This window comes from Papio anubis, chromosome 3 (genome assembly GCF_008728515.1).
Source record: "Papio anubis isolate 15944 chromosome 3, Panubis1.0, whole genome shotgun sequence".
NCBI lineage: Eukaryota > Metazoa > Chordata > Mammalia > Primates > Cercopithecidae > Papio > Papio anubis.
Window position 1 is genome coordinate 150,205,549 of NC_044978.1, and position 20,552 is coordinate 150,226,100.

The 20,552-nt window shown below is 35.4% G+C and overlaps 1 protein-coding gene and 1 long non-coding RNA gene across 6 annotated transcripts in view; one reads left to right on the forward strand and one right to left on the reverse strand.

Annotated features, from left to right (window-relative positions):
- Nucleotides 1-20,552, reverse strand: part of DTHD1 (death domain containing 1) — a 105,192-nt gene that overhangs the window by 42,595 nt on the left and 42,045 nt on the right. For 4 of the 5 annotated variants that reach the window (XM_031664664.1, XM_031664667.1, XM_031664665.1 and 1 more), the window contains 3 exons: nt 17,867-18,197; nt 14,877-15,056; nt 13,541-13,785 (listed from right to left, as the gene is read on the reverse strand). In XM_031664664.1, coding sequence (XP_031520524.1) covers nt 13,541-13,785; nt 14,877-15,056; nt 17,867-18,197 — 756 coding nt within the window. The remainder of the gene's footprint in view (nt 1-13,540; nt 13,786-14,876; nt 15,057-17,866; nt 18,198-20,552) is intronic. The other variant, XM_031664666.1, reaches the window with a different exon arrangement.
- The window catches only part of LOC103881181, a 39,771-nt gene that overhangs the window by 5,654 nt on the left and 13,565 nt on the right, over nt 1-20,552 (forward strand). The gene's annotated exons all lie outside the window — the stretch shown is intronic.

The window sequence follows — 20,552 nt, forward strand, 5'->3', positions numbered from 1 at the left end:
GAGGCTTGGGAAGCCTGCAAAGTTAAAATGCTAATATTTGAGATGAGCTTTGGAGAATGACAAGCTTTTTACAACTGGCAAAATAGATTTAAGAGAGTACCCAAAAACATTAATAAACTCACTGATGTAAACCCAGATACTCTAGAATAGCAAACAGTGGTTGTAAAGCAAAAAAGGTAAGCGCACAAACCCAGGAGCAAAACTGCCCAGTTTCAAAGCCTGGATGGCTCTGCCTCTTATGAACTGTATGACCATGAGCAAATTATTTCATTTCTCTTAATCTGTTTTCTTACCTATCATATGAAAATAATAATAGTACCGATATGGTTTGGCTGTGCCCCCATCCAAATCTCATTTTGAATTGTAGCTTCCATAATTCCCAAATGTTGTGGGAGGGACCTGGTAGGAGACAACTGAATCATGGGGGCAGTTTCCCCCCATACTGTTTTTGTGGTAGTGAATAAGTCTCATGGATCTAATGGTTTTATAAGGGGTCTCTCCTTTTGCTTGGTTCTCATTCTCTCTCGCCTTCTGCCATGTAAGACGTGTCTTTCACCTTCCACCATGATTGTGAGGCCTCCCCAGCCACATGGAACTGTGAGTCCATTAAACCTCTTTTTCTTTATAAATTATCGAGTCTTGGATATATTTTTATCAGTGGCATGAAAATGGACTAACACAAGTACCAATATCATGGGATTAAATGAATTAATATTTGTAAAGCACTTATAATTGTAGTGAGCATAAGTAGTATTAATATTCTAACTCTACTTTCTACTGTAGGCACAGCCAATTTACTTTCTTGTACAGTTTTCCTTCTTGTGTAGCCTGCCCCACCCAAAGGCCCTGAAGAAATTGGCTATATGTGCCATGTGATATTTTTCCCCAACCACAGCTCATGTGACTAACAGTATACCAATTTCCAACGGCCAGTCAATTTGATTATCTTTCTTGGAATTTGACTAAGTGGTCCAGGGACTGTAACTTGTCACAGTTCTGTTTCTGTGGTACCTTGGTCAATGAAAATTAATAAGCAGAAAGATTATTCAGAAAGGAAAAATAGATGCTAAGAGAGAAAAGGAGAAAAATCAAGAGGAGAGGATCCATATAGTCGTAGAGATGGAGAAAGCAGAGGTTCACTATTTTAGCCTCACAATAAACTCTTTTCTTGAATTTGTTTAAGTGAACATCTGTTCCGTACAATTAAAGGAAGAAAAGTCCCTGATACTGAACATCTTTGGAGAAAAATACCTAGTCTAATGATGCTACCTACACTCCACAAAGAGACAGAGCCATGGTATATGAATGGAGACCGGAATGTGAATTTCATATATTCATTTGTGAAGTGAACTAGAGTTAAAGGCTTAAAAACCAACTTACTTTCACAGGCTGACGTGTCCTATGACCCATGGATTCAGATTAGAAACTGAACTTGATTTAAAATGTCTACTCTGAAAACTTCTTACTCTGTATTGGTTACTTCAGGGGATCAGCTAGATTAAAATTAGGAGCTTAGGGGAAAAATAACATTTACTTTTATGCTACTGGGTTATAACCACAGATGTGGTGAATTCTGTAACCCTTGGAAGTTAATAATTTATTCACACAGGAAGTTACACTCTCACTGAATCCAGAATGTTGGTCATTTACTAGAAATTGACTTGAATGTAATTTTTTTTCTGATAGCATTCATTCACTTTTTTTTCTGTCGAAAACCTAAATTATCTGTGGAGACCGACAGGCTCCCAAGGGTGGTGGGGCTGTCCCTAATCCCAGGACCATTGGGTATATAACCTAAGGCAAATAGTGTATTTGTCATTCATTAATGCTCCTCACCAGAATATTCAATTTCGCCCTGATCTGAATATATGACGGGGTTACACTTCCTGGACTCTGTGGTTGAATGGGGCCAAGTGACTAGTTCCAGTAAATGATGTGAATGAAAAAAAAAAATGTGTCACTTTGAGGCCAAGCACTTAATTGCTAATATGAGTCTAGCCAAAGATCTTTCTTCTGCCACTGTCATAGCAACCGAACAGTGGCTGTTCTATCTAGAGTGAGGATGACCAAGAAGCAGCCTACCTTTGATGGCCACGACAGATGCAAAGATTGTTGTATAAGCCCTTGGGATTTGAGAGTTTTGTTACCATGCCATAACCTAGGTTAATCTGCGCTATATCTGTCTTCTGGTTCCAGTGATCCATTCAGGGATGAGTTTGTGACAGATCTGGAGTGAGAATCAGGCCCTGGGCTTTTATGCATATTCATAGGGAAAAAGCTTCCTCTTTTCCACTGAACTTGGACTTATAAAGATGTAGCTATGTTGCCAGAATGAGGAACAAGCATGTCAGAGAATGGAATTGGCACAGAGGAAAGCAGATAGAGATGAAGAAGAGAGATTAGGTTCTTCCTGGTTGAAGACATATATATATAGATAGATACATCCTCAGATTTTTAATTTACATATATCAAAAATTCTTTTTTGCTTAAATACTTCGGATTTGCTTTCCTGTCACTTAAATCAAGAGTCCTTAATGATATAAAGATTAAACTTAAACTTTAATAGGCACAGTCCACATTCAAATTAAATAATCTGATGGTATACTTGTGTCTCGCAGCTGTTAACAGCTCTGCAACTAAACTATTTCCTTCATATATGTTATTAGCAAAGTTTGACAACTAGTATTGTCTGACAGTGAATAGCACTTCATCAAACTCCATAAAAGGCAACATGCTGACATAGTGATAGTTCCAAAAATAGTAAAGATTTATTTTTTAAATGTGTTTATTTTAAAATGACCAATTTTGCTTGGGATTCACGCAGACAGTACTAATCTCTCTGAGGTTACTGATTAAAATGTCATGCTACTTTTTCTGTGGAAAAAAATAATATATGATACAGAATTTGACAAGCATTCAAACTATCAAAATTCTCATTCTATATTATATTTTACTTTCGGGATATTTTCTTTGTAATATTCATCATGCATAGATATTTAAACGTGAATGTCACCAATGTTTTGAGGTTAACTTTTTCTCAGAAAACTATAATTATTCATTAAAGTATTAATTTTAAATGGTATGCTGTATTCAAAAAACTTAAAATATTTTCCCATTTTAAGTTATTCATGTTGATTATAAAATTCCTTTAAAATGGAAAAGTAAAGGGAAGAAGAAAGTCCACATAGTCACATTGTCTGAAGTCAAATATTATAATATATTGATACATTTCTGGTAGTTTTTATTTTTACATGGATTATTTGACTTTAAAGTGGTGAAATATTTGGCGTATTTTAAAACATGTCATATTTATGTTAATATTATGTCATAAATATTGCCATATTTATGTCAATATTTGACATATTGTATGACAAATTGTGTACCTTAACTTTACCATTTGTAATCGGTGTAATGGTTGTTGGATATCAATTCAAATGACCTGAGTGCCTACCACACAGCTGAGAGAAACGTTCTCTCTTGATATAACTGTACATTCTGACTGTAGGTCCATCTACTCTTGGAGCTTTACTCAGTTCAAGGTGTCACAGTTACAATTATTGTACAGAGGAAAAAACCCTACATAATCTAAGTAGTCCTCAGTCTTCATGTATTGTCCCATTCTCCTTTGCTTTGCTGATGTTGCTGCCTCACTGCTATTGAAAACAAAAGATCCTCCATGATCTGATGCAATGCCCTCGTTTGGTGTATGTACCTACGTGTGCCACTACTCTGGCAATAGCTTTTAAGGTGAGGAAAAACAAGAAAACTCTCTTTCCACTGTTATGCTATATGTGATTCAGTTATTCCACCCTGAGCTTGAGCTCCCAATGACACTGTACCTTAGTGGACCCATGCACCCTGGCCCCCAACATGCCCACACAGTAATTTTTTTAAAGAAATTTTCACAGTGCTGGAACTGTCTTATATTTTATCCAGTTTCTGGACAATAAATGAGCACAGGTCATCCTAGGCTGAAATTTAGTCATCCATTCAAATTTCTTTCTCTATTATGCTATCTTTTCTTGCCAGCTGACAGCAGAATATCCACTTAAATCCAACAGAAACGTTTCAATAATGTTGCACCTCAGGAAAAAAAAGGGAGTGATGACTTCAATCTCTTTCATCTCAGGAGACTCTTCACTCTGTAGATTTGCCTGTCTATCCCTAGGGACAATAAGATTCATATACCAAGGAGTATACAGATAAGTAGATGTATTGGATACGACTCTTTGGGGTACAGGTAACAGAAACCCAAATTAATTTTACTTAGTTATAAATAAATTAATTATAGTAATCCTTGATTGTTAATGGGGAAAAGAGACAAATGTGGAGGGCCTCAGATATAAACTCTGTCTGGAATTGGAATATCATCTTTGTCTAATTACTTCTCTTCTCTGCATCTTTCCTTTTTTATCTAGTACTATTAATAATCATTCTTTTTCCAGCAGCAGAAATCACGGTTGTTGACAACGTCTAAGTTTTATATCCTAAGGTATGAGCTACACCCAAAATTACCCTTTTTATTAGGCATCAGGGAATTACAATCAGCCTCTTGTGGTTCAAGTGTTTAATTATATGTAGGGATATTAATGAATATAGAAGCTCCCATTGCATCTGCATGGATAGAAAGGGCAATTTGCAGAAATTGTGGTACAATTCCCAAAACATAAGGTGTCTAGCAGGGAAAACAATAGATATATCCTCCAGTCTGCATTTTCTCAAGCCTAACAGTACACAATTACATATTTCCCACTTAAACTGCCTAAATACCACACAAACGACATTCAAAAGATTTTTCACAAGATTAAAAAATCTGCTCCAATGCACCTTAATATTTTGTTTCTGTAACTAGGAAATAGACACTATCGGGAATTTTTCAAGGATAGTTTCTTTTGTATTTAAAAACTAAATTATTTCCCACTTGGCATTCCAATTCACAGGGAACCTTGTTTTCTTACAGAAAATAGTACATATGAATTAAAAATACTTCTAAATACACTACCTCCAAATTTAACACATGAAACAAATCTTACTTTCTCCGTAAGCATTTACCTCAATGTTTCATTGAAACAATTTCACTCCATTAAATGAGATTTGCCTGTGTTGACAATACGGCACTCACTGATAAGCACAAAGGAAAATGTAGTATGTGCGATTTCATTATTTATAAAATTGTCATTTCCTTCTTAGGTAGACTGTCGAAAATATTATAAATTTAATACACAAAATCCAGAATTATAAATAACAAATTTAGAATAATCTCTAGTTTAAAACAACTAGATCTTGATAAATGTGCTTTTTGATACTTTTTTTTTTTTTGGCTTGCATACTTTTGAAAGAATTTTTTGATACAAATTCTTTTGAAATTTTCCAAACTCCTCTCCAAATAAAATGTGTGAAGTCAGGGTTGCAGCTAAGGGAGAAACCAGGCAGGAATGAGGGGATTACTAAGATGGCAAGCACCTTTCCTGTAATGTAGATGCAGGAGCATGCAACCGTAAGCAATAATCAAGTGAGCAGAACATGAAGCTGTCAGTCCTTGGGGTAACAGCCATGTGGGAAAGGTGAACTTGAGATCTTCACCAAGACTCTCAAGAAGGTTAATGTAGCCCCAGGTAAGTAGCAGATGGTTCTCAGCAGAGGTGGGAACAAATGCCACCTTGAGGAAAGCAACTCCATTATGCCTGAAGAAACCCCACGTTTGCATGCTCACAAGCAAAAGTTCTCAAACAAATTAGAAGGTAAATGCCATGGATGATAGATATAAACACTCCCAAATACTTCAGATCTTAGAATTAGGAGATTTAAGATGAAAACAACTATATATGAAAAGTTTAATAAAGGACAGTATCCCACAAATAAGTAAGCAAGAAGAAACTCTAAAGATAATTAGGGAGATTTAAATAAGGGCCACGTAGAACTTTTTTTTTGTTTTTTGTTTCTGTTTTTTTTTGAGACAGAGGAGTCTGCGGCTCTGTAGCCAGGCTGGAGTGCAGTGGGAATGAAACCGCCGCAGCTCACGCCTCCCGGGTTCACGCCATTCTCCTGCCTCAGCCTCAGTGGCTGGGGCTACTGGCCCACAGCAGCGCCCGGCTAATTTTGTATTTTTTAGTGAGGCGGGGTTTCACCGTGGTCTCGATCTCCTGACAGCAGCGATCCGCCCGCCTCGGCCTCCCAAAGTGCTGGGATTACAGGCGTGAGCCACAGCGCCCGGCCCTGTTTTGTTTTTTTTTTAAACAGGGTCTCACTCCTGTCACCAAGGCTGGAGTGTAGTGGCGTGATCTCGGCTCACTGCAGCCTCGATCTCCTGTGCTCCCACCTCAGCCTTCCCAGTAGCTGGGAAAATAGAACTTTAAGAAATAAAAAATATAATTGTCTAAAACAAAACTCAAATAATAGATTAAAAGTACATTTTTAAGGTATGCGTTATTTTTGCCATTTCAAACTGGAATGTGAATAAATCGCACAGAATATGGCACATAGAGACAGGGAGATGGAAAACATAAGGGAAGTAAAACAATACGGAATTTAAAAAGAGGTGGTCATTTGTCAATTTTGACTTTTGTTGCCATTGCTTTTGTGTTTTAGATATGAAGTCCTTGCCCATGCCTATGTCCTGAATTGTATTGCCTAGATTTTCTTCTAGGGTTTTTGTGGTTTTGGGTCTAACATTTAAGTTGCTAATCTATCGTGAATTAATTTCCATATAAGGTGTAAGGAACGGATCCAGTTTCAGCTTTCTACATATGGCTTGCTAGTTTTCCCAGCACTATTTATTTATTTATTTATTTATTTATTTTTAGAAATATCTTAACAAATTTTATTTTGCTGATATCTTTCTTATATGTGTGTGCCAAAGTGATGGCCAGTACAAATCCATGTCTAATTAAGTCCAGAAGAGCTCCTTCAATAAGTGCAAAATGAAAGTTATGAGTGATAAGAAAGCATCATGTCAGTTTAATTGGCAGCATTTTCTCTTTCTTAGTGGTTCATAAAATAGCGCAGTGCTTTGCTGTCAATGGTGTCTTAAATTTGGTGAATATTCAAAGTTAAATCTAATGCTGAACAGCGGCTGTGTGCAAGCCGGGTGATGTGTGTGCTGTGTGTGTTCGCTCATCTAATGGTCATGACACCTTGTCAGCTGTGAGGGAGGAGAGGGAACTGGGGAGCCCCGGGGATGGGAGTGCAGGGTGCAGTTTAGAAAGTGGGGGGTGGTCAGGGGTGGCCCCTGGGAGAGGTTTGAGCCAAGACTGCAGGTGGCAAGGGGGTCATGTCTGAGCCTGGGAGGGGGGGATCCCAGGTCCCAGCAGTTCTGTTTATTTTTTATTTTGGAATCGTTTCCCCATTTCTTGTTTTTGTCAGGTTTGTCAAAGATCAGATGGTTATAGATGTGTGGTATTATTTCTGAGGGCTCTGTTCTGTTCCATTAGTCTATATCTCTGTTTTGGTACCAGTACCATGTTGTTTTGGTTACTGCAGCCTTGTAGTATAGTTTGAATTCAGGTAGCATGATGCCTCCAGCTTCACTCTTTTGGCTTAGGATTGTCTTGGCAATATGGGCTCTTTTTTGGTTCCATATGAACTTGAAAGTAGTTTTTTCCAATTTTGTGAAGAAAGTCATTGGTAACTTAATGGGGATGGCATTGTATTAAACTAAAGAGCTTCTACACAGCAAAATAAACTACCATCAGAGTGAACAGGCAACCTACAGAATGGGAGAAAATTTTTGCAATCTACTCATCTGACAAAGGGCTAATATCCAGAACCTACAAAGAACTCAGACAAATTTACAAGAGAAAAACAAACAACCCTATAAAAAAGTGGGCAAAGGATATGCACAGACACTTCTTAAAAGAAGACATTTATGCAGCCAACAGACACATGAAAAAATGCTCATCATCACTCACCATCAGAGAAATGCAAAGCAAAACCACAATGAAATACCATCTCACACATTTAGAATGGCAATCATTAAAAAGTCAGGAAACAACAGGTGCTGGAGAGGATGTGGAGAACTAGGAACACTTCTACACTGTTGGTGGGACCATAAATTAGTTCAACCATTGTGAAAGACAGTGTAGCGATTCCTCAAGGATCTAGAACTAGAAATACCATTTGACCCAGCCATCCCATTACTGGGTATATACCCAAAGGATTATAAATCATGCTGCTATAAAGACACATGCACACGTATGTTTATTGTGGCACTATTCACAATAGCAAAGACTTGAAATCAACCCAAATGTCCATCAGTGACAGACTGGATTAAGAAAATGTGGCACATATACACCATGGAATACTATGCAGCCATAAAAAAGGATGAGTTCGTGTCCTTTGTAGGGACATGGATGCAGCTAGAAACCATTATTCTCAGCAAACTATTGCAAGAACAGAAAACCAAACACTGCATGTTCTCACTCATAGGTGGGAACTGAATAATGAGATCACTTGGACACAGGAAGGGGAACATCACACACCGGGGTCTGTTGTGGGGTGGGGATACGGGGTAGGGATAGCATTAGGAGATATACCTAATGTAAATGATGAGTTAATGGGCACAGCACACCAACATGGCACTTGTATACATATGTAACAAACCTGTACGTTGTGCACATGTACCCTAGAACTTAAAATATAATAAAAATAAATAAATAAATAAGGTGGTCATATATACATCTATACATCTATTTGGAAACTCAGAAGGACAGAGTGCATACAATGGAGAAGTGCCATCATTTGATTAGAAAGCACATAAGAACTTTTCAGAAATGTGAAAAGGCATACATCCACTTATTCAGGAAGCACAATATATTGTATTCAGAAAAAGTTTAAAATTTGCATCTAGACACATCATAGATAAATGCAAAACACCAAGTGCAAAGAAAAGATCTTGAAAGCAGCAGAAAAAATAAACCAGATGATCCATAAAGTTACGAAAATTGTGTCCACTGCAGTCTTCACAATGGCAATAAAGAGTGACATAATATCTCCAAAGAAGTGGAAAAAAATCATTTTTATCCTAGTATGTTATAGCAAATGTGGTAGGTGGTCTCCAAAGATGACCCCTAGTGAACTATGCTCTCTCCCAAACAAACCAGAGTGACTCAACTTTAACCTATGGAGTGCTGCCGGAGAAGAAGAATAAAATGTGTCAGGACAAATATAAGTATATGTGATCAAACAGAGAAATAAATAAAAGCAAAAGAATAATTGAAAATTTCAGAATAGTGGTTAAATTTGGTGGGGATGAGTGACTGTGGTGAGGACAAAGGGGATTGAATGAGGTGGGGCAAGTAAGGAGATGCATAATTTTATCGATAACGATCAGTTTATCATTTGATATTAGCTGTACTAGTTGTCCATTTCATTATATGGTATGACTTACATATATTTTATAAATATTCTCAGGTATGAATCGCATATTACATTTGAAAAATTTAATCTTAAAAGCAATTGCATTATGTCGGAAATGTCATTTTTCATGGGCAAAAACCATTTTCCTGTCTAACTCTCTAAAATATTGATTGCATAGTAAGGAATAAACTCCTATTTAATAAAGTATTTTCCCCCTTTACTGCCACGAGAAATCTTTTTTGGCACATAATTAAATGACTCTCATCTTTTCCCTAGAAATCATTCAGACATAAAGGAACATGACACAATACAGACCTTTCATTCTTAATCTTCAGACTATGCTTTGGCCTCAAATAGTTTTTATCTTTTTCATTACATGGGGTATGGATTGCTTTTTGTGTTTCTGTTTCCATAGAAAATGTCCAACTGGCTTTCATTCTTTGATGAAAGAATGCTAAATAAACAGTTGAGATGGATTCTCATTTGCTTGTTTTATGCTCCACTAGATGGAAAAAAAATGTACCTACTATTTGAGACTAATAACAACATAGCACATTGTAATGTGTCAATTTAATATTGTCAAAAAGTGCAGATGAATTTGCAATACAATTTACATTTCCACGAGTTTACTCATTAATTTATTTAATTTACCTAATGTTTTTAGCATTTACTATGCTGCAATTGTGCTAAGTGATGACATGTAAAAGAGAATATATATTATTGCTACAGTAGAATGTAGGGTGTGTACAAAGGATGGGGTTGGCACAAAAAAAGAGCACTTGATTCCTCCTAGAGAGCTTAGGATATCTGCGCAGAAAAAGAAAAAGTTGAACTGAAACTTACAGAATAGGCAAGAGTTTATCAGTTAAATGTGGCAGAAGAAAGATTTTCTAGAAGAGAAATTATGTACAAAGGCAAAAAAAAAGTGTCAATTTCTAGCAACTTGGCCAATTTAACTGATGACAAATAGCCATTTTCCCACTCCACAAGAATTCTGGACAAAATGTCACATAAACACACACACACACACAGAAACACACACGTGCACACACACACTTATATGAACTCAAAAGCTGAAAAAGAAATCCCCTCTAGATCTGGACTCAATGATCTAAAAAGTAAGAATTCTCTTTCTTCCTTAGGGAACTCGAGGAATTGATTCTGTGGGTGCTCCTTCCTCAATCGGCCTCCTCTTCTCAACCCCAAACATGCACACATCCCAGGGACTCGAGGTACAGTTTAATATCTATTCCCAGACATAAGATACAACCTCCAGCTGTGCAGGGAGGGAACTTGAACTAAGTCTTGAAGCTGGGATCTCAGAAGGGCATCACTGGCCATGAGAGAGGCATAACCTTTTCTGGTTATTTGGTTATTGGTAGCAATAACCAAAACCCTGTTGCTTGTTGGCTCAAGAAAGTAGTCAAGAAGCACACACATACAAAATTAATTGCTTTGGATTGGGGGAAAAGGGAGAAGAAGAGTTGATATTTATATCTGATCAAAAATTAAAATCAATATTGGAAATGAATGTCTAAGGGTAAGAGCCTAGAACAGAATCAGTATGAAATTCTGCAAGATTACACTATGCTCCCAGATAGATGATACAGTGTTATACATCATGTTAATAAATAGATTATTCTAAAAGAGACCATAAAATAAATATGCTTAAATAATTAAAGGAATAAAGGAAGAAATACAGCTGAACCTTGAACAACACAGGTTTGAATTCTGTAGGTCTACGTGTACACAGATTTTCTTGCTCCTCTGCCACTCCTGAGACAGCGACACCAACCCCTCCTCTTCCTCCTCCTCCTCAGCCTACTCAAAATGAAGATGACAAGGATGAAAACCTTTATGATTATCCACTTCCACTTAATGAATATGATTTTCTTAATAACGTTTTCTTTTCTCTAGCTTACTTTAAGAAGCAGTATATAGTACATATACCTTACAAAATATGTGTTAATAGACTGTTTATATCATTGGTAAGGTTTTTCTCCTGGTCAACCATAGGCTATAAGCAGTTCAGTTTTGAGGAGTCAAAAGTTATACACACATTTGCAACTGCTTGGTAGTTGGCACCCCTAATTCCCCTGCATTGTTCAAGGATCAACTATATAAAGCGTAGTAAAACAATGAAGCAGATTGGAAAAAGCACTAAGCTTTTAGAAATGTTAATTACAGTGAATAAAATGAACAATTTAAAAAAAGATAAAAAATTAATAATGTGTATAATAAACCTAAGAAAATCACCCAAGCACATCATATAAAGTATTTAAAAATATCAAAGTAAGATTATGAAATATGGACAATAATATGAATTATGTTTAACTCATTTATATTCATTGTCATAAGATTATTTTACATATATTATCTTGCTTACACTTGCTCTTAAAAGTAGATACATATCACCATGCTGATGTTTTGTTTGTTTACTTTCCATTATCTCTTTCATATAAATTTTTACTTTTGAATTTTTCTGCTTTTATATTATTTATGCTCAATATCAAATTTTAAAAATAAGAATAATACTTGCTTGTTCTCGATATCTTGAATCTTATTAAGTCAGCCTATTAATTTTATCTACTTTAAGAGCATGTGAGTAGTCCATTCTGAGAGCCCTTGTATTTAAAAACAAAACAGAAACAAAATGGCGTCTTTGTAGGATGAAAACCCTAATTTCTCAATCTTGCCCTTTGAGAACTTGAGAACTTTGAAGATTTTGGTCCATTTTTATTTCCTGATATTAGTGCTGCAAAGAATAAAACTGACATCAGATTGATTTCATTCCTTTTTTGCATAATCTGTTTCTGGTTAACGGATGCTTACGGAATTATGTTTTTAAACCTACATTTCAGTTTGCCATGTTATGTCTAAGTTGGGTGTTTTTTCATAAATATTTTCTAGTAACCAATCAGCACTTTTAACTCAAGGCTTTAATCAACATCAAAAAATCAAATTCACCTAGGCCTTTGATTGTTGCTTTTTTTTTTTTTTTTTTTTTTTGAGACGGAGTCTCGCTGTGTCGCCCAGGCTGGAGTGCAGTGGCGCGATCTCGGCTCACTGCAAGCTCCGCCTCCCGGGTTCACGCCATTCTCCCGCCTCAGCCTCCGAGTAGCTGGGACTACAGGCGCCCGCCACCACGCCCGGCTAGTTTTTTGTATTTTTAGTAGAGACGGGGTTTCACCATGTTAGCCAGGATGGTCTCGATCTCCTGACCTCGTGATCAACCCGCCTCGGCCTCCCAAAGTGCTGGGATTACAGGCTTGAGCCACCGCGCCCGGCCGATTGTTGCTTTTTTAATGATTGCTTGGCCTCTTCTTCAATGGTACCTGTAATTATCAGTTTGCAGCACTTTGAAATGACTCCTTATCATATTTTGGTCCCTTTTCATCTCATCTTATTATCTTTATGCCACATCCCTTTGTCCTTTCATCTTTTCTTCATCTATTCTGATGATTTTCTGCTAGTGTTTCTTGGCAATTATGCTTACTGGCTACAACTAAACTTATAAAATAGGTTTCTTTAATATTCTCCAGGTAACTGTAATTCTCATTATTCAAATGACTGTGAAACATCAGGATGATGCTATCTCTCTCTTCCTTTGTATTTCTACAAGTTTGTTTTTTGTTGTTTTTGATATTCTTTAGAAATCTTGGTATTGATTTGTTTTTCTTCAAGCACCACGTAGGATTTTGGTTTTTTTTTCTTACCCTCAAATGAATGCTCATCCACCAATTATTGTTTGGTAGCTATTTGAATCTCATTCTTGAATCTAGAGATGAGATCCCTTTGCATAATACCTGAGTCAATTGTCAGCATCTAGCCATTTTTACTGAGTATAATTCCTCTGGACTAAGGTATGTCTTTCTCCTACCTATGCTGACTAAATTTCCAGTGCTTTGAATAGATTGAAGCTTTCAAAATGTGCCACCCCAGCATGCATTTCTGCTAGGGTTCTTACTGTCTCCATCTTTATCTTTATACTTGTAGGAATTTTGGGGTCCATAACAGCTAAAATTATTACCTTTTTTTGGATCCATAATATTTTCTTTCTAGATTAAAGGTATTTCATACTATTTTAATACAGAATTTAAATACAAGATATTTGACTGCAAGTTTTAATCATCTAAGCTTCTTTGTTTGACATTAAGTCAGTTCACAATATTAGAAACTTACTCACCGGCTGAAATATGAAGATGTAATCCTATTTATTGTGGCACTTGCTCGTCTTTTATGATCTATCTCAGAATCAAGATTGTTTTTATCAAGGTATGGAGAACAAGGTAAAAATACAGTCACTGGCTTCTGAAAAGGATAAGTTGATGGGTGCTGAATGTGAATCAGAGGGCTTGTAGATTGGACTGAGTAGAAAGTATCTTGCTGTGCTTTTAAATGTGCCACCAGAGCTGGGTCAACTGGTTGGATCTAAACAAAAAATATATTTTTTCTTACATTTTAATAGAAAAGATGCAAACTGTTGGTACATTTCTAATCCAGTTTTTTGAAAATTTTATGGAGCATAGTTTTATACATTTCTCTATACATTGTTAGCTGTAATCAACATTGCATTTTATAAAATATTTATAATGTATAAAAGAACACAGTATTTGGGCCCTTTTTACAAAGTCTTTCTGAAATATGGGTTCCCTGTTTTATGTTATAAATAACTAAGAAATAGACTTAATTGCAGGCAACAAAATGACCTAGAAAACAAAATAGATGTTTTATAATGATTTCTAATTAGGACTATTATTAGATCAAGTGATCTTTAGAAACTAGAAAAACATGACTTGTTTCTTTTCACATAAGAATGGTTAAAAATAAAACATAGCTAAGATGATTCCAACATTTCAAAGTTCATGGAAAATATCTATAAATAAGTTATTTATTATATGTTTTCTTCCTAATCATTCTTCTTCACTTACCACTTACATTAACAACTGGAAGAAATAGAGAGGAGAGCATGGGAGGGGAATGAGGCTAGACAAACAGGGAATATTATTTGAGGAAATAAGTCTTGAAAAATATACATTTACATGCCCTTTGCAAATAGTGTTTGCATATATTAAATCCTTACTCCCAGAAAATGGCTGTTTCATAATTAAATATAACCAAATATTTATTATAATAAATATTGTAATTGATTGTCCTCTTTTTTGCCATCCTCTCTGATCAAAATCTTTAAATTATATGAATGTTCCAAAGTCTGTCATCAATTCTTTCATAGTCATGCAACATAAATTTTCCCAATAAATATCATAAACAAAACAACACAACACAAAAGACTAACTGCAAAAATCTTTTGAATAAAGAGAAGATTTATTTTTTAATGATATTTAATATGCTCAAAATCATTACATTATTGCTAACATCACTATGTATTAGGCCATTACAACTATATAAAATAATCCATTTATTGTTATATTAAATATTGGTACCTTCTTTGTTGTTTAGAACCATGCTTGATGACCCACAAAATCTATGAGCAGGAACTCACCTATTTTTAATATGTTTACCTTTAACTGCACAAGTACTGGAGAGGTAAAAACTCCTGGAGGGTAACTTAAGGATATTCGGGAATCCATGCTTGACTTAAGAGTGAGGCCTTTCTTTGTTACTGTGAATGACTCTTTCTTTAAACAAGACACAACAGAAAAGATACCCAATTTGTAAACTTTTACTGAAGCACAAGTCCCCTGTATGGAATAAAGAACATTAAAACAAGCTATAGCACCGATTTGAAAAATATTTGCTGTATAGACTCTATGAATTGTCAAAAAAAATCTCTACACTCTTTATTTAATCACCTACGATTTAAAATGATTCCAGGAACCTAAAATGGATGGTCATTTTATGAGATTAAGTAGAAATCGATAAGAGTTTCTCAAATTTAGACTACAAAATAAAAAACAAAAATAAACATATTTCTTAAATTTAAATTAAATCTTCCCCCCAAATTGTGCGAATAATCGGCAATTATTTTCAGTGTTTTCACAAATATTATTGTTCCTAGAATTCTAGCCTCCATTAGTGAGAATTGATTTTAAATATTGACCTTTATCCAAAACATTCAACACTGTTTTAGGGAATCCTAAGGACTGGAAATCCATTATTTATGTAGTTGGCTTAAACACTATAACACCTGTGCTGTCAGCAAATTCTTTCTTCTAATAGCTCACAATAACTTAGGTTCCCCAAATAAAGTCATTTTCTCTATGTCTCTCTGTGCAGTGGGAGCAAATGACTAAGATATTTGTGTTTCTTTTTATGTAACGACATTCAAATTTATAATGCATATATACAGACACATACTGAAGGTTTTTTATTGCACAAAAGGCAACTGCGTACATAAATGAAAACAAAATGATCTTTTCCTATAATCACCAAAGCTTAAAAGAAGGAGGCAGAGTTAGAAGTAATTTGGTCTATTCATACTTCCCCAAACAGCAGCCAGGCTCTGCCCCAGCATGAGTGGATAATCATGCTCACATACACAAAAAAACATTTCAGGGACAATCACAATGGAAAATAGTCTACCATTTGAAAGCTGACTAAGGAAGAGATTTCACAATATCACTGAATGAATCTGTCTCTGGGAAAATTCAGGGCATGGTGAATATTATTAATTGGCCAGAGGGAAAATTGTGAGAAGTGAAAAAGAAAGATCTTCTAGAAACCAATGGTGGTTGCTGTGCACTTCGATCAGATTTGATAGATTCTGAAAAGCCAAAAAGGTTTTTAAATAATTAGAATTTGAAAATGTCATACAATCCACATAAAAATTTGGAAGTAATCCAGAGTTTAAATTTTTTTCTTACTATAAAGAGAAAAATTCATGCCTGTATTTGTTATGATACCCAATGATTCCCTCTCTCTCCTTCTCTCTCTCTCTTTTGTTTTAATTATCCATTTACTAAACATTTTCCAAACCCATTTTATGACAAGTGGGCTATGAGCAGTTTTCGCTTTTATTGTGATAGTTACACAGACTGGCCAAAATTTAAGAGCTCCAATCGAGGGCAATGCTGACTAGACTATCATACCTAGAAACTTCTGATACTAAATATAAAATGTATTAGTTGCAGGAATTGGAGTAAGTACATAGAATAGCCTTAGCTTTCATATTCAACTATAAAACCTTATTTGAAACCCAGAGAAAACCAAAATCACAAAATAAATATATAACAAATAATTCCATGTATATATGGATTTTTTTTACATTTATTCCCTGCCCTCCTCATCAAATGACAACTTACATAAAGCTGAAAAAGATAAATATTTTAATTGCTTAAAAAGAAGTTAAGTGGCACAAAGAAAAACTTTAAATATTAGTATCCATAAACTCCATACTAAGTTTATTATTATTATTTTTTTATTTTTTTGAGACGGAGTTTCACTCTTATTGCCCAGGTTGGAGTTCACGGGTACAATCTCAGCTCACCACACCCTCTGCTTCCCGGGTTCAAGCGATTCTCCTGCCTCAGCCTCCCGAGTAGCTGGGATTACAGACATGCACCACCAGGCCCAGCTAATTTTTCATTTTTAGTAGAGACTGGATTTATCCATGTTGGTCAGGCTGATCTCAAACTCACGACCTCAGGTGATTAGCCTACCTTGGCCTCCCAAAGTGCTGGGATTACAGGTGTGAGCCACCGAGCCCAGCCTCCACACTAAATTTAACAGTTATTATATTCTCTCTTCACAGCATATGAATTTGTGATCATACAGAGTCTCAGAGTTATTACAATTAAAATCTGACATGAAAATGATAATTTATCAACAACTAACATGTATTTATAGGCTTCCTTCTCTCTTCATAAGTGTATTATCTATTTAATTCTTACAACCATACCAGGTAGACACTATTATCATGTTTATCTCTCAGATGAAGTCACTGAGTCACAGCAAGGTTACATAATTTTCCCAAGTTCACACAGCAAGAAAGTGTAGAAACCATATGTCAAACCTAACCAATCTTCTTCCACAGGCCACATCTTAACTACCACATATACTTTCTTCTATGTATAGACCAAATTTCATTTCTAGACTTATTAACAATCTCAAGGCATACACACACATACACAAATTTTTAAATTTTTTGTATATTTTCCCAACCCATGAATAATAAAAATTAAAGCTACTATCATCTGGGGATTCTAACATTCTTAAATTTAGACAAGGGTCCATCATATTAGAAATGTTGGTCTGAAGTTAGTCAAAAGCACAAAAGTAATTAAGCCATGATTTTGATTTTGTTTCCTAGGTGAAAAAAAATAACATTTGGTAGGTGTTCAACCCAAGCTCTCCATTCCTAACTTTGGCTAATCATTTCCATCCTTTGATCTTTATTGATGGCAATAAATTGTGAATGCACTGGCACAAATCCAAAAATCCTTCCATTTATTACTAGTGGAGCAATTATATCTACACTACAATCTATTAGTCTGAGTAATATTTAGAAGAGCAGCCAAAAAGCAAATGTAGATATAGCCAAGAATTTACTAACCTTATAACCTCCCTTCATTCCTTCCAGTGAATTTGGGTTTAGGTAACTTGATTGAAGGTTTGTGTCACACACTTTCACCATGATATCTCTGTAATTTCCTCTGTAACGTGCAGTAAATGGAATTGCAATGCCTATTGGAAATGGAATTCTCTTTTCCTTATCTGAGCATTCAATAGTTACGACGTTGCTAACTAACTCTTCATTATCACCCACTATTAAAGAACTCATGTTATTTATTATCCGGCATTCCAGTTGTTGTAGAACATATGATGGTGCTGTAATATAACAAGACACTTGGGGGTCAGTATCATCACTCAGCACATCAAGATACCTGAAGGGGAAAAAAGAATGTCATTTTTCCAATTATTTTATTTACGTACTTTACAGCTAAATGCAGAAAAGCACAGACTCTGGATCTACATTGTCTTGGTGTGAATTCCAGTTCTGATCAAACCTGTGACCTTGGGCAAGATCCTCGGCCTCTCTGTGCCTCAGTTTCCTCAATGGTAAAAGGGTGATAACATAATAACTGTCTCATGGGAGTATGAATTGAATTAAATAAATCATTACATGGGAAGTAATTAGAGCTATGTCTGGTACACCATACGTGTTATATATATCAGCTATAATTAGTTTTGATACCATTGTTATTTAAGCAATTGATTCATTCCACAATATAAAGCTGAAGATTGCTGAAGTGTCTTGGTAAAATCAGTACTAATACTTGAATAATTTCCTCAACTGTGAGGAGAGGGAGTCAACATATATGAAGTATTGCAATTGTCTAAACACACTAGATCAAATAATGATGGTGATTACATATTTTTAGAAAAGCTGAGAAAGATACAAAAAAACTGTAAATTTATCATTAATCATAATAATTAGGCAAAGATTACTTATAATCTCCCAAAGAATCAATCCAAAATTTTATTTTGATCATTCATTTTACTCTTTTTAACCATCAAATTTGCCGAGGATTTGAGAGTCAGATTTGAGATCAGTCACTATTTACTTGACCTTACAAATTAATAATTTTTATTAAAATAGCTAATATTTTACTGCTTTCTATTAAGTAGTTTTTAGGCTACACACTATTCTCACAACTATTGTATCAGGCAGGTGCTACTAACATAACTATTTTACAGATAAAAACACTGAGGCTTAGAAAATTTAACTTTCTTTCAAAGATCCCACAGATGGTAAATTTCAGGATGGATAATTGGCTCCATCTAGCTTTAATGTAAAAGTCCAAACTCTTGAATGTAATATCATAATTCCTTCAATCATTCAAAAATGCTGGTTACTTTATTCATTGCAAATTGAAACTAACATCTAATTCATAATAGTGTGAAGACTGAATGCAATGAAACATTTAAACTTACAATAATGTGTTGGCCTAAGATGTGTGCTCAATAAATGTTGGTTTTCTACATTAAAATGACCAACTTGAGTTCCTCTTTTTTTACTATTCATTTATACCAGTGAAATGATTGAAATACTGGCAATGTTGAAGAGAAATAAGAAGATCTATATTAAATAAAGCATTAATGTCCAGTTCTACAATAATCAGATTTTAGACATTTTTCAATTACTGGTAAATAGAATTATAAAGTGCAATTTAACATAGAAATCCAAAAAATATGTAGAAATTGCAGAGAGGGTCATTGATTTATGTTTACAATTCTAAACTCATAGTTAGAAGGAATAGAAAATGACTCAGCACATTGTTCTGCTTGAGTATTCTTTGGTGATGGTGATAAAAGTAATTCAGAAAACGAGAAACATTGTTTAATAGAGGATACAGTGACCCAGCATTGTATAACTTTAGGAATGACTCTCCTCTGTGCCTTGGAAACCATCTTAATACACTTTTCTTCCAGGAGTTATGTTTCTCAACTGACAGATGAAGTAGGACAAGGAGACTTTTAAACAGTTCCATTCTCTCTAGCCCTAGTCAAATAGATCTAGACTAGACACTAAAATACAGTTACATGGTAGTTACCAAACAGCATGGCACTGGTATACAAACAGGCACATAGATCAATGGAACAGAATAGAGAACCCAGAAATAAAGCTAAATACTTACAGCCAACTGATCTTCAACAAAGCAAACAAATACATAAACTGGGGAAAGGACACCCTATTCAACAAATGGTTCTGGGATAATTGGCAAGCCACATACGGAAGAATAAAACTGCATCCTCATTTCCCACTTTACACAAAAATCAACTCAAGACGTATCAAGGACTTAAATCAGACCTAAAACCATAAAAAGTTCTAGAAGATAACATCAGAGGCCCAGCACTGTGGCTCACGCCTGTAATCTCAGCACTTTGGGAGGCCGAGGTGGAAGGATCACCTAAGGTCAGGAATTCAAGACCAGACTGACCAATATGGTGAAATTCCATCTCTACTAACGATACAAAAATTAGCTGGCGTGCTGGCAGGCACCTGTAGTCCCAGCTACCCAGGAGGCTGAAACAGGAGACTTGCTCGAACCCGAGAGGTGGAGGTTGCAGTGAGCTGAGATCGTGCCACTGCAATCCAGCTTGCGGGAAAGAGTAAGACTCCATCTCAAAATAAAATAAAATAAAAAATAACATCAGAAAAACTTTTCTAGACATTGGCTTAAGCAAAGACTTCATGACCCAGAACCCAAAAGCAAATGCAACAAAAACAAAAATAT